This window comes from Pongo pygmaeus, chromosome 9 (genome assembly GCF_028885625.2).
Source record: "Pongo pygmaeus isolate AG05252 chromosome 9, NHGRI_mPonPyg2-v2.0_pri, whole genome shotgun sequence".
NCBI classification, from domain to species: Eukaryota; Metazoa; Chordata; class Mammalia; order Primates; family Hominidae; genus Pongo; species Pongo pygmaeus.
This window is the reverse complement of record NC_072382.2, coordinates 124,844,878-124,859,130: the sequence shown is the minus strand read 5'-3', so window position 1 is coordinate 124,859,130 and position 14,253 is coordinate 124,844,878. Positions and strand designations below refer to the sequence as shown.

The 14,253-nt window shown below is 46.2% G+C and overlaps 1 protein-coding gene across 3 annotated transcripts in view; it reads left to right on the top strand.

Annotated features, from left to right (window-relative positions):
- The window catches only part of CLMP (CXADR like membrane protein), a 126,543-nt gene that overhangs the window by 92,186 nt on the left and 20,104 nt on the right, over positions 1–14,253 (top strand). For all 3 annotated transcript variants that reach the window (XM_063671522.1, XM_054438090.2, XM_063671521.1), the window contains exon 2: positions 6,597–6,754. In XM_063671522.1, coding sequence (XP_063527592.1) covers positions 6,597–6,754 — 158 coding nt within the window. The remainder of the gene's footprint in view (positions 1–6,596; positions 6,755–14,253) is intronic.

The window sequence follows — 14,253 nt, the reverse complement described above, 5'->3', positions numbered from 1 at the left end:
CAAAAAATTAGCTGAGCATGGTGGCGCCTGCCTGTAATCCCAGCTACTTGAAAGGCTGAGGCAGGAGAATCGTTTGAACCTGGGAGGCAGAGGTTACAGTGAGCTGAGATGATGCCACTGCACTCCAGCCTGAGCAACAGGGCGAGACTCCGTCTGGGGGAAAAAAAAAAATAGAACCCAGGACTGGGCGCGGTGGCTCATGCCTGTAATCCTAGACTTTGGGAGGCTGAGGTGGGCAGATCACTTGAGGCCAGGAGTTTGAGACCAGCCTGGTCAACATAGAGAAACTCCATCTCTACTAAAAAAAATAGCTCAGTGGGTGGTGCAACCCTGTAATCCCAGTTACTCATGAACCCGAGATCGCAGCACTGCACTCCAGCCTGGGCTACAGAGGGAGAATCTGGATCAAAAATAAAAAAAAAAAAGCCAGGCATGGTGGCTCAGGCCTGTAGTAATCCCAGCACTTTGGGAGGCCGAGGCGGGCTGATCACCGGAGGTCAGGAGTTTGAAACCAGCCTGGCCAACACAGTGAAATCCCGTCCCTACTAGAAATACAAAAATTAGCCAGGCATGGCGGTGCACGCCTGTAATCCCCGCTACTCAGTAGGCTGAGGCACAAGAATCACTTGAACCTGGGAGGCAGAGGTTGCAGTGAGCCGAGATTGAGCGACTGCACTCTAGCCTGGGCAACAGAGTGAGACTGTCTCAAAAAAAAAAAAAAAAAAAAGAGAAGAACCCAGGCCCCTCTCTGCTTAGGTGGGTTTAAAAAAGAAAAAAAAAAAGTACAGAAGATCCTTTGAGCAATGTAAAAAAATGTAAAAGCTTTAATGTTTAAAAAAAAAAAAAGAAAGAAAGAAAAAAAGGGACAGAAGGAGAAGGACCTTAGAAATCTGTAGAAATCTCAGTGGCCTCCTGGAGTCTAACAAACTGAAGTTCAAGGAAGACTAGAAGTATATGCGCCCTGATCTCCTGGCTCCCTGCCTTGATAAAGCCATTTGTATGCACAGAGGGGCTCCTCCCTGCACTGCTGTATTTAATTCTGGATATGGTATAAATAGGACTTGGCTGACTGTCAAAGCACACCACCCACCACAATGTTCCGGTTTTTTTGGGACATCAGACGAATCTGAGCCTTTGATTCCCTCTAGTGGCTTAAATTGGCAACTTTCATAGCTGGCTCTTGGCATTCGTTATTGAATGTTTAAGTATCTATTGTATGCACTAAATTGGTGCTGGGTTCGCTAGCTCTGCCTGGAATGTAGGGCACTGGTTTCATTTGAGCATTTTTGTGTCTGGTGGAAAGTGATCAGGGTTAAGCCAGAGCTCCTTCTTACAAAGCTCTTTCTTAACAAAGCTTGGCTTATTACACTGCAAACCAGTGAATTTCCCAGCTATTCTAAAGCTGCTTTATAGTAATTCTGGGAGGATGGGTTATCATATGGGTTATTTCTGCTGCTAAATGAGTTGTAGGACCTTGGGCTGTCTCTTTTACCCCTGGGTCTTAGTTTCCTCATTGGTAAAAATGAGCATGTGGGTTACACTCAAATAAATTCAACAAATATTAATTGAATACCTGCAGTGTGAGACCCTGGGCTGAGTTCTATGAGAAGGCAGCAATGAATGGTACTTGATCTCAAGGAGCTTACAGGATAATGGGAGAACCAGACATCCTGGAAGCCACATAAAATTGGGCAGGAGGAGGCTGGGCATGGTAGCTCTCACCTGTAATTCCAGCACTTTGGGAGGCTGAGGCGGGTGGATCACTTGAGGCCAAGAGTTCAAGACCAGCCTGACCAACATGGTGAAATCCTGTCTCTACTAAAAATACAAAAAAAAAAAAAAAGCTACTTGGGAGGCTGAGGCAGGAGAATCACTGGAACCTGGGAGGCGGAGGTTGCAGTGAGAGGAGATGGCACCAGTGCACTCCAGCCTGGGTGACAGAGCAAGACTATCTCAAAAAAAAAAAAAAAAAAAAAAACCTGGCCAGGCACGGTGGCTCTTGCCTGCAATCCCATCACTTTGGGAGGCCGAGGTGGGTGAATCACGAGGTCAGGAGATCGAGACCATCTTGGCTAACATGGTGAAACCCTGTCTCTACTAAAAATACAAAAATTAGCTGGGTGTGGCGGCACATGCCTGTAGTCCCAGCTACTCAGGAGGCTGAGGCAGGAGAATCACTTGAACCAGGGAGTCAGAGGTTGCACTGAGCCAAGATTGTGCCACTGCACTCCAGCCTGGTGACAGAGAGATGCTCCATCTCAAAAAAAGAAAAAAACCTGGAAAGATAGCTCAAAGGGCCAATCTTAGGTTCTACAATAGTGTTATTTGCAGGAATAACTAGGGAAGTTGCATATCTTTTTTTTTTTTTTTTTTTATAGAGACAGGGGAGTAGAGTGGTGCAATCATGGCTCACAACAGCCTCGACTTTCCAAGCTTAGGTGATCCTCCCACCTCGGCCTCCCAAGTAGCTGGGACTACAGGCTTGGCCGCCATGCCCGGCTAATTTTTGCATTTTTGGTGGAGATAGGGTTTGGCCTTGTTGCCCAGGCTGGTCTCAAAACTCCTGGACTCAAGCAATCCACCTGCCTTGGCCTCCCAAAGTGCTGGGATTACAGGCGTGAGCCAGCGCACCAGGCCTGGAAGTTGCATATCTTATGACCTCTGGAGTAATGGCTGACAATGACTTATGCCTGCGCCTTACCAGGATTTAGTCTCCTTTCCTTCCCAGCCTGATGGCTTCCCATTAGCTTTGCAAAAGCGGTTGAGTTTTGGGCAAGGCCTATTATCATTTAAACTATAACCTAAATGTCTTCCAAAGTTAGCTTGGCCCAATAGCCCAGGAATAATTAAGGGAAAGGGAAGATCCAGGGTGGGTTAGTTTAGCTTACTGTTATAATTTTCCCACTGATATAACACTTGCGAAGGCCGTTTCAGATGCCTCTGAGGGCTCCTCCCCTGCAGTGTCAGCCCAAGCAGCCTTGCTGTAGAATGAAGCACAATCTCCCCTGCTGCATTCTTCTTCATCTCATTTCCCTGAAAGCAGGAATACCGGAAGCCCTTTTCCTTCCCACAGATTGGCTGCTAATCAATTTTGGTAAATAAACAGGGAATGAGAGAATTAGAAAATAAACAGGGAGACCGGGTTTAGTGGCTCACGCCGGTAATCCCAGCACTTTGGGAGGCCAAGGCAGGCAGATCACCTGAGGTCAGAAGTTTGAGACCAGCCTGGCTAACATGGTGAAGCCCCGTCTCTACTAAAAATACAAAAAAATCAGTCAGTGTGGCACACGCCTATAATCCCAGCTACTCCAGAGACTGAGACAGGAGAATCCCTTGAACCCGGGAGGCAGAGGTTGCAGTGAACTGAGATCGTGCCACTGCACTCCAGCCTGGGTGACAGAGAGAGACTCCATCTCAAAAGAAAAGAAAAAGGCTGTTTCATATTTCGAAACCATCTGACAGGAAACTACAGAGAATGGAAGATAGAACTTGGGGGGATACAAGAATATGTGTCTCTAAGGGAGGCAGGAACTCCTTGTAAGAGCCCACTTGTTCCGCAAGGTATTTCTGCACTCACAGAGAGGTCGGGGGCCAGGGGGCGGGCGGTGGGGGAGGGGGGTAGTAACCTGTCTCTAGGAAGGCTCTAAGGAGCAACCTGGAACCCAGCCTGACCTGGTATTGAAGCCTGTTTTGGGGAGGATGCCAACCCCTGACTTCCTGTCTCAGTGGGAGGAAAAAAACTGTTTTTGGGAAAAAGCAGAGAAATTAAGGGACCTGAGACAGTTTAGCCCAGGCATAACGGATGGAACAGAAGTGTTTCCAAGAGCTTCATTTAGAGGCACAAGAGAAATGAAAAATAAAGAAATAAAGCAAAGCAGGGCTGTGACTTCCTCTAACACAACAACTGAGGGTGGACACTATTTGTGGAGCTGTGTGAGCATCAGCAGTGGAAAGGGAGGCGCCATGGTTGGGGAAAGAACACAGGGATGCCTGTTGGACAGATGCCTGCATCACAATGGACTTGAATCTAAACTCAGTGCCTACCCTCCCCAGCTCACCCCCAAATAAAACACATCGTACTCCTGGCTTCCCCATCACTGCTACTGCGATCACCATCCTACCAGTCATGCAAGCTTGAAAACAATCTTTGCTTTTTTTTCTCTGAGAGGGAGTCTCGCTCTGTCACCCAGGCTGGAGTGCAATGGTGCGATCTTGGCTCACTGCAACCTCTGCCTCCTGGGTTCAAGCGATTCTCCAGCCTCAGCCTCTGGAGTAGCTGGGATTACAGGCACCCACACACAGGCCCAGCTAAATGTTGTATTTTTAGTAGAGATGGGGTTTCACCATGTTGGCCATGGTTGGCCAGGCTGGTCTCAAACTCCTGACCTCAGTTGATCGTCACTCCTCAGCCTCCCAAAGTGCTGGGATTACAGGCGTGAGCCACCGTGCCTGGCCCAATCTTTGCTTTTGAATCCTTTTTCTTTCTCCTCTTAGATCCAGTCAGTTGCTGTATTCCGTAGTTTTGACTATTCACATTACCTCGCAAATCCATCATTTGTTTTTTACTACCTTCACCACTATCCTAGAGCAATATCTGTTACTTGGAAAAATTTAATAGCATTTTCACAAATGTCTGTCTCAATATTTCCCTTTTCCTGTGCATTCAACACACAACTCCTAAATTATCTCTTCCTTAAGCAAGAGATCATGTCACTGTGCTCACTGCAGCAAGAAAGGACTTTTATCCCATCAACTGCTTCACTTTTCCAGCATAATTTGTTTTGTTTTTCCACATTTCTTCTTCACACCAGCCAAGCTGAACTATTACCATTCACTGAATATCCGCCCCCCACCGCCTCTCCCATCCTGTGTCTTTGATCCCGTCATCTCCCCCAACATCTCAACACCTTTCCTCCTCCTCTATTCTATCCACATGAATTCCATGTTCCAAGCTCCATATCAAATGTCACCTTCTCCATAATAAAATAAATTGCCTTTTATTCAGAGCCACTCAGTGCTAAACACTATACTAGATGATTTACATACTCTGTTTCTAATATTTACAAAACCCTGGAACGATTTCAGCTTTTCCTGAACCCTATAATTAATTGCCTATAATTTCTCTCCTCTAAATTTGCATAGCCCTTTGATCATGAATAATTTCCCTTTATACTACACTATTTGTGTAATTGTCTTTTCATCCTTCTAAATACATGCTACTGGTCAGCAACAACTGTTACTAGACTTAAAGAAAGTAAGAAGGTTCATCTGTAAGGTTTTCTCCAGCTTCAAATGGCTATGACTCTATAATTTAAGAACATGAGTTTCTGGGCAACTTAGTGCAGTTTCCATGAGTATCATCTTCTTGGAAGCCTCTGCTAATAGAAGACAGAAAGATCAAAAACACAGTTGTTTCCAGGCACAGTGGCTCATGCCTGCAATTCTAGCACTTTGTGAGGCCAAGGTTGGCGAATCGCTTCAGCCCAGAAGTAACCTGGGACCTGGCATAATAACAGAGCAAGATCCTGTCTCTACAAAAAATTAGCCAGCATGGCCGGACGCGGTGGCTCACGCCTGTAATCCCAGCACTTTGGGAGGCTGAGGAGGGTGGATCGTGAGGTCAAGAGTTCAAGACTAGCCTGGCCAAGATGGTGAAACCCCATCTCTACTAAAAAGTACAAAAATTACAGTGCGCCTGTAATCCCAGCCACTTGGGAGGCTGAGGCACCAGAATCGCTTGAACCTGGGGGGCAGAGGTTGCAGTGAGCTGAGATCGCACCACTGCACTCCAGCCTGGGTGACAGAGCGAGACTCCATCTCAAAAAAAAGAAAAAAAATTAGCCAGCATGGTGGCATGTGCCTATAGTCTTAGCTTCTCTGGAGCCTGAGGTGGGAGGATCGCTTGAATTGGTGAGGTCGAGGGTGCAATGAGCCATGATTGCACCACTGCACTCCAGCCTGGGTAACAGAGAGACACCCAATCTCTCTAAAAACAAACAAACAAACAAACAAACAAACAAACAGGCCGGGCACAGTGGCTCATGCTTATAATACCAGCACTTTGGGAGGCCAAGGCGGGTGGATCACCTGAAGTTAGGAGTTCGAGACCAGCCTGGCCAACATGGTGAAACCCTGTCTCTACTAAAAATACAAAAATTAGCTGGGTGTGGTGGCAAGCACCTGTAATTCCAGCTACTCGGGAGGCTAAGGCAGGAGAATCACTTGAACTCAGGAGGCAGAGGTTGCAGTGAGCCAAGATCGTGCCACTGCACTCCAGCCTGGGTGACAAGAGCAAAACTCCATCTCCAAAAAAAAGTTAACATGAGCAATTTCATTGTTCATAAAGACCAAGTATGGTAAGAAAGACAGTCACTAGTAGGTTGTAATTTGGGGTGGTTAAAGAAGACGTGATGAATTCAGTTAACGGAGGAGCCAGTGTGAGACCAGGACTTCTAGTACTCCTGGTCTAGGACTCTTGCAACCCCTCGACATGCCTTTGCCCACGGGAACATCCCATAATTCTTTGTTGTCATATTTGTTCCCCACACATTGCCATCCAGTCTCTGCATTACTCATTAAAGATTTTCTTCTTGCAGTTTCCTACTATGTTGGAACTTTGGGGACTCACACTGAGATCAAGAGAGTGGCAGAGGAAAAAGTCACTTTGCCCTGCCACCATCAACTGGGGCTTCCAGAAAAAGACACTCTGGATATTGAATGGCTGCTCACCGATAATGAAGGGAACCAAAAAGTGGTAAGTAGACACCTGGCTGGAGTCCCTCCTCCTTCTTGTCCTCCTGCATTTGCCTTTCTTCAGTCTTCCAGTCTTTCTTGTTGGCTCTGAAAGAGCTGGAATTCCTTTTTCATCTGGCTTCTACTTGAAAGACTTTAGATACAAAACTATTGAGAAGAAAGAGTATTGCTGGGTGTGATGGCTCACACCTATAATCTCAGCATTTTCGGAGGCCAAGGCGGGTGGATCACCTGAGGTCAGGAGTTCGAGACCAGTCTGGCCAACATGGTGAAACCTTGTCTCTACTAATAATAGCCGGGTGTGGTGGCCTATGCTTGTAAACCCAGCTACTTGGGAGGCTGAGGCAGGAGAATCACTTAAACCCAGGAGGTGGAGGTTGCAGTGAGCTGAGATCATGCCACTGCACTCCAGCCTGGGTGACACAGCAAGACTCCATCTCAAAAAAAAAAAAAAGAAAGAAAGAAAAATTAGCCAGATGTGGTGGCACATACCTGTAGTGTCAGCCACTTGGGAGGCTGAGGTGGGAGGATCACTTGAGCCCAGGAGTGCAAGGCTGCAGTGAGCTATGATCACACCTGTGAATAGCCACTGTACTTGAGCCTGGGCAACATAGCAAGACCCTGTCTCTAAATAAATAAGAAGTTGTCAGGCTGGTGCAGTGACTCACACCTGTAATCCCAACACTTTGGGAGCCTGAGGGGGGTGAACTGCTTGAGCCCAGGAGTTCAAGACCAGCCTGGGCAACAAAGTGAGACTCCCTCTGTACCAACAAAAGTTTTTTAATTAGCCAGATGTGATGACACATGCCCATAGTCCCAGCTTCTCAGGAGGCTGAAGCAGGAGGATCGCTTGAGTGCAGGAGGATCGCTTGAGTGCAGGAGGTCAAAGCTGCAGTGAGCTGAGATCACACCACTGTACTCCAGCCTGGGCAACAAGCCAGACACTGTCTCTAAAAAAACAAAAACAAAACAAAAGCAAAAGAAAGAAAAAAGTTGTCCTTTCCTCTTCTCTGTCTATACCACTAATTTTATAACATGGTTTATGTTGGGAAAAGCTAAGGTTTTCACTGAAAACAGATTTCAGGATCACTATTGTAGTTTAACTTGCTTAAATAGCTGTCTACATCACCTCATTATATTGATATTGCTTGTCATTTTGTTCGCATACAGCAACATCCTAAGATACTATCTGTTCTCTGTAGAGCGAGGTCACTTCAACCTGAGTAGGTTTATTTATTTATTTTTTTATTTTGAGACAGAGTCTCACTCTGTTGTCCAGGCTGGAGTGCAATGGCTCGATCTTAGCTCACTGCAACCTCCATTCACAGGATTCAAGCAATTCTCCCGCTTCAGCCTCCTGAGCAGCTGGGATTACAGACGTGCACCACCAAGCCTGGCTAATTTTTGTTGTTGTTGTTGTTTGAGATGAAGTCTTCCTCTGTTGCCCAGGCTGGAGTGCTGTGGCGCCATCTCAGCTCACTGCCACCTCCACCTGCTGGGTTCAAGCGATTCTCATGTCTCAACCTCCCGAGTAGCTGGGATTACAGGCATCCACCACCACGCCCAGCTAATTTTTGTTTTTTCAGTAGAGACAGAGTGTCGCCATGCTGGTCTCGAACTCCTGACCTCAGGTGTTCCACCTGCCTCGGCCTCCCAAAGTCCTGGGATTACAGGTGTGAGCCACTGTGCCCGACCTCTGAGTATGTTTATTTTAACAGCTTCTTGGTCAGCCTAGATTTGATACTCTCAGTTCTGAATGAAGTGATGTTCATGTTTATTACAGCCCATGTTCCTGTAATAAAAATCCAAGAATGACTCTGATAGATTCTCTTCTTTGATCACACTTGAGGCAGGTTCCTGAGGTCTTTCTGACTAGAGCTAATCTTGGACTTCCCTTTCTGCCCTCATAGAATGCATTTTGAGCAAAAATGCTGCCAAGTCAGGTTGGTGAAAATGCTCTACGCTTGGTATCTTATCACCCTGTCCTGCCTACAATAATCCTATCAAGCAGGTTCAACCAGAAACCCCCTCAGCCCTGATGTTCCCTCTTAGTAATTTCATGACACCCACCCTGCTCCTTGGTTGTAAACTCCCCTTGTACTTGCTGGAATCAGAGTCAAGCCCAATCTCTGACTCATAGGTCTTCATACTTATTACCGTGGCCCCTTTTGAATAGTCTGTTTTACTATCTTTAACAAGTTTCGGCCAGGTGCGGTGGCTCATGCCTGTAATCCCAGCACTTTGGGAGGCCGAGGTGGGTGGATAACCTGAGGTTAGGAGTTCAAGATCAGGCTGGGCAACATGGTGAAACTCTGTCTCTACTAAAAGTACAAAAAAATTAGCCAAGCCTGGTGGCATCTGCCCGTAATCCCAGCTACTAGGGAGGCAGAGGCAGGAGAATAGCTTGGAGCTGAGATCGAGCCATTGCACTCCAGCCTGGGCAACAGAGCAAGACTGTCTCAAAAAAAAAAAAAAAAAGTTTCACTGGATAATTTTCTCATTAACAATTTCACACATCTAACTTTCACCCAAGTATTTTCATTTGAATTAAAGAAAAAAGGACTTGCTTGGTTATATAGCCAAGTGAATATAAGGATTAGGATGTTAATTATTGATTTCAAAAAGCCCTTGATATGGCTTTAAGCAGTCACAATTCCCTGCTTGTCTTCAGTTGATACTGTGAAGCAAGGATGTCCATTTATTCAATCATTCAGATTACACAAATTTATTTAGCACTTACTGTATGCCATGCTAGGTACCAGGATACAATAGTGAAGAAGACATCATAGTCCTTGCCTTCTTAGAGGTTATAGTGAAAAGACATTTAATAATTTTTTACAAAGAGCCTGGCACAGTGGCTAGTGTCTGCAATCTCAGCTACTCAGGAGGCTGAGGTGGGTGGATTGCTTGAACCTAGGAATTTGAGACCAGCCTGGGTGACACAGTGAGACTCTATCTCTTAAATAATTTTTATTTTTTAAGAAAGGAGGGGAGGGGTAGGTAGAAAGGTAGGAACAAAGAAACCAATAAATATGCCAGGTACAAATCTGTTTAGCACATATTATCTCATGTTATTTAATATGTGCCAGTTGCAGTAGCTTGTGCCTGTAGTCCCAGCTACTCGGGAGACTGAGGTGCAAGGACTGCTTGAGGCCAGGAGTTCCAGAAGGCCTGAGCAACAGAGTGAGAACCCCCATTTCTAAAACAATTTTTAAAATTTGTTAATGTAATACTCATAACTAGGATTAATGGGCCCATTTTACAAATAAGGAGCTGAGATATGCCCACATGTGCGTAAACACACAAACATAGTGACACATTGCCTAAGGTCACCTAATTTGCATTTTCAAATTAGGCACTCTGGGCTGGGCTGGGCAGACACAGTGGCTCATGCCTGTAATCCCAGCGCTTTGGGAGGCCCAGGCGGGAGGTTCACTTGAGCTCAGGAGTTCAAGACCAGCCTGGGCAACATGGTGAAACCCCACCTCTACTAAAATTACAAAAATCAGCTGAGCATGGTGGTGCAGGCCTATAATCTCAGCCACTTATGAAGCGAAGGTGAGAGAATGGCTGGAGCATGGGAAGTTGAGGCTGCAGTGAGCAGAGATGGCGCCACTGCACTCCAGCCTGGGTGACAGAAGGAGACCATCTCAAAACAAAACAAATGAACAAAAAACAAATTAGGCACCCTGACCTCAGTGCCTGGTCTGAGAACCACTAGCTGTATTACCTTCATAAATAATGTGAAAGTATAATATGTGCTATGTAGGCTTCTTCTCCAAGAAAAGACCAAATGGCGGAAAAATCCTGATCTGAAACATCAAGAGAGATCTGCATCCATCTCCATTCAGAGCAGTTTTACGATTGCTCTGCAGGCGATGGCACAGCAGAATGACTGCCAGAAAGTTGAGCTGCTCCATCTGTTCTATACAAGTCCTAACAAATTGTTCCAAGTCCACCAGGAATGACATAATACAAACAGCCCCAAACCACTGAAATTCATATTTTTAATTTTTTTATTTGTTTGCAAAAGGACTAAATTGATGTTCATTTTTCTCCCATCACACCCTGATGAACTGCTTAGTCTCAACACTACATTTCTTAGGATAAAAAACAAAATAGGCCGGGCGCAGTGGCTCACACCTGTAATCCTAGCACTTTGGGAGGCCGAGGTGGGCAGATCATTTGAGGTCAAGAGTTCGAAACCAGCCTGGCTAACATGGTGAAACCCTCTCTCGACTAAAATCACAAAAAATTTAGCCAGGCATGGTGGTAGGCACCTGTAATCCCAGCTACTTGGGAGACTGAGGCAGGAGAATTGCTTGAACCTGTGAGGCGGGGGTCACAGTGAGCCGAGATCGCACCACTGCACTCCAACCTGGGTGACAGAGTGAGAGTCCATCCCCACCCCGCAAAAAAGACTATCTTGCAATTGTATAATTTCACCTTTCCAAAGATGTCAGATGCTTGCCTATACCTTATCCCTTTTTTCTTCATTAAATATGGAGACAGTCTCGGCCTGGGCAACACAGTGAGACCTGTCTCTTAAAAGTAGGTGTGTGATGGCCAGGCGTGGTAGTTCACACCTGTAATTCCAGCACTTTGGGAGGCTGAGGCCGGCGGATCACAAGGTCAGGAGTTCGAGACCAACCTGAACAACACGGTGAAACTCCGTCTCTACTAAAAATACAAAAATTAGCCAGGAGTGATGGCGGATGCCTGTAGTCTCAGCTACTCAGGAGGCTGAGGCAGGAGAATCGCTTAAACCCGGGATGAGGAGGTTGCAGTGAGCAGAGATCGCACCACTGCACTCCAGCCTGGGCGACAGCATGAGACAACATCTCAAAAAAAAAAAAAAAGTGTGTGTCAGGCCGGGCACAGTGGCTCACACCTGTAATCTCAGCACTTTGGGAGGCCGAGGCGGGCAGATCATGAGGTCAGGAGCTCGAGAACAGCTTGACCAATATGGTGAAACCCCATCTCTACTAAAAATACAAAAAAATTAGCTGGGCATGGTGGCACACACATGTAGTTCCAGCTACTTGGGAGGCTGAGGCAGAAGAATCACTTGAACCCGGGAGGCGAAGGTTGCAGGGAGCTGAGATTGCATCACTGTACTCCAGCCTGGGCAAAAGAGTGAGTCTGTGTCTCAAAAAAGAAAAAAAAAAATGTGGCTGGGTGCAGTGGCTCATGCCTGTAATCCCAGCACTTTGGGAGGCCAAGATGGGTGGATCACAAGGTCAAGAGTTCAAGACCAGCCTGGCCAATATGGTGAAACCCAGTCTCTACTAAAAATACAAAAATTAGCCGGGCGTGGTGGTGTGTGCCTGTAGTCCCAGCTACTTGAGAGGCTGGGGCGGAAGAATCACTTGAACCCGGGAGGCGGAGGTTGCAGTGAGCCAAGATTGCGACACTGCACTCCAACCTGGGCGACAGAGCTAGGCTCCGTCTCAAAAAAAAAAAAGTGTGTGTCTTTGTGTGTGTGTGTGTGGAGACAAGATTTTAGGGAAAGCGAGGAAAAGCAGATGGAGTCATACCTACCGGAATGTACTATGCACTATGGTAGCAGTATGCCCCAAACACCACAGGTTGAAGCAGGGAGTCACCATTCTAACTGGGGAGTCGAGAAAGGCTATATTCAGAAAGTGGTCCTTGAGCTTGATCTTGAGGCCTTATATAGGTGTTGTTGAGGCAAAAATACAAGAGGAAAAGGCATTTCAGAAAGAAAAAACTGCATAATCAAAGCCGAGATCTATCAGAAAACACTATTCAGAGTCAAGAAACATCAGGTTTGGGGACAACGAGATTCAGAGATCTGAGGGCAGGAGTCAAAAATGAGGTATGGTCCAGACTGCACTGGCATAGGTGTAACATTCAGAAGGCCAAGCCTTCATCAGTGTGCACAGGTGATGGGAAACAGATTTTCAGCCAGGGTAGTTTTGCTACACAAATGTGTGGAATTGTGGCAGGCCATTTCTCCCTAACAATCAAACAGATGGGCCTGCATGACAGTCACACAGACAGGCCTGCACAGCACTCCAGTTACACAGACAAATTTCCACAGCACTGCCTTAACACTGAGCAAATAATTAAACCTAGGGAAATCAGTGCCCAGACATCAAAGCTAGAAATATAAACATATGGTCAGTAGGAGACGTGCATAGGCTTCTCCCTATCCTGGAGCAAGTCAAAATAACGGAGACAGTTTCACTTTCCTAGTGCCAGGACCTGACTTGGGTTGTCGAAATCTGAGACGAGCCAAGGTAACAGAGGCAGTTGTTTGAATAGATTTATTGGAAAGTCTAAGGCAGCTCTTCAGACCAAGCTGTAAATGAGATAAGATAGGAATAATCACTCCGGATGGGCACGGTGGCTCACGCCTGTAATCCCAGCACTTTGGGAGACTGAGGTGGGCAGGTCACTTAAGGCCAGGGGTTTGAGACCAGCCTGGCCCACCTGGTGAAACCCCATCTCTACTAAAACTACAAAAATTAGCTGGACATGGTGGCATGTGCCTGTAGTCCCAGCTACATGGGAGGCTGAGGCAGGAGAATCGCTTGAACACAGGAGGCAAAGGTTGCAGTGAGCCGAGATCGTGGCACTGCACTCCAGCCTGGGTGACAGAATGAAACTGTCTCAAAAAAAAAAAAAAAAGAAAAAGAAAGAAAGAAAGAATGAATGAATCACTCCAGTACCACAGTAGATAGATCTTGAAGATACTGAGACCCTCACAGCTTAATCGGACTTAGCAAGCATTTTTTTGGCCTCTGACCTTCTAGTTGAAACAAAATTAGTTACCTATAGACTTAGGCAAATGCTATACTGCACATAGGCACATAACCCCAACCTATATAAGCACTAAGAAAATTGTACACTTTTGAGTTGGTCTGGTGGAATTATCTCCAACCTTCTCCCTGTATCTGGTTACAGTGATAAATTCCCTTCTTTCCTAGTTTGTGTGCTTCTCGTTATTGGGCCATGAGAAAATGCAACTGGACCCAGCTCTTTCCGGGAAGAGAATGATTAGTATTCTTTGGGTATTGAGCCGAACAATTTTTAAAACCTTAGGGGCCTTCTTGAACCCAGAACCAGGCTAATAAAAATGATAATGCTAACACTTGAATGCTTACTATCTCATTCCCACAAAAATCCTCTGAAGTAATGCAGCCCCCTTTTATAGTTCAGGATCTTAAGGCTTAGAAAGGATAAGTGATCAGAGCCAGGCACACAGCTGTCAGAGGAGAGGCTTCCGTGTGGAGATCACTTGACTTCCCAGCCAGCAATCCCAATCACTGCGGCCTGGCACAGTGTTTTTTCTTTTTTTTTTTTTTTTGAGACGGAGTCTCGCTCTGTTGCCAGGCTGGAGTGCAGTGACACAATCTCGGCTCACCGCAACCTCCACCTCCTGAGTACCTGGGAGTACAGGCGCGTGCCACCACGCCCAGCTAATTTTTTTTTGTATTTTAGTAGAGATGGGGGTTTCACAATGTTGGCCAGGCT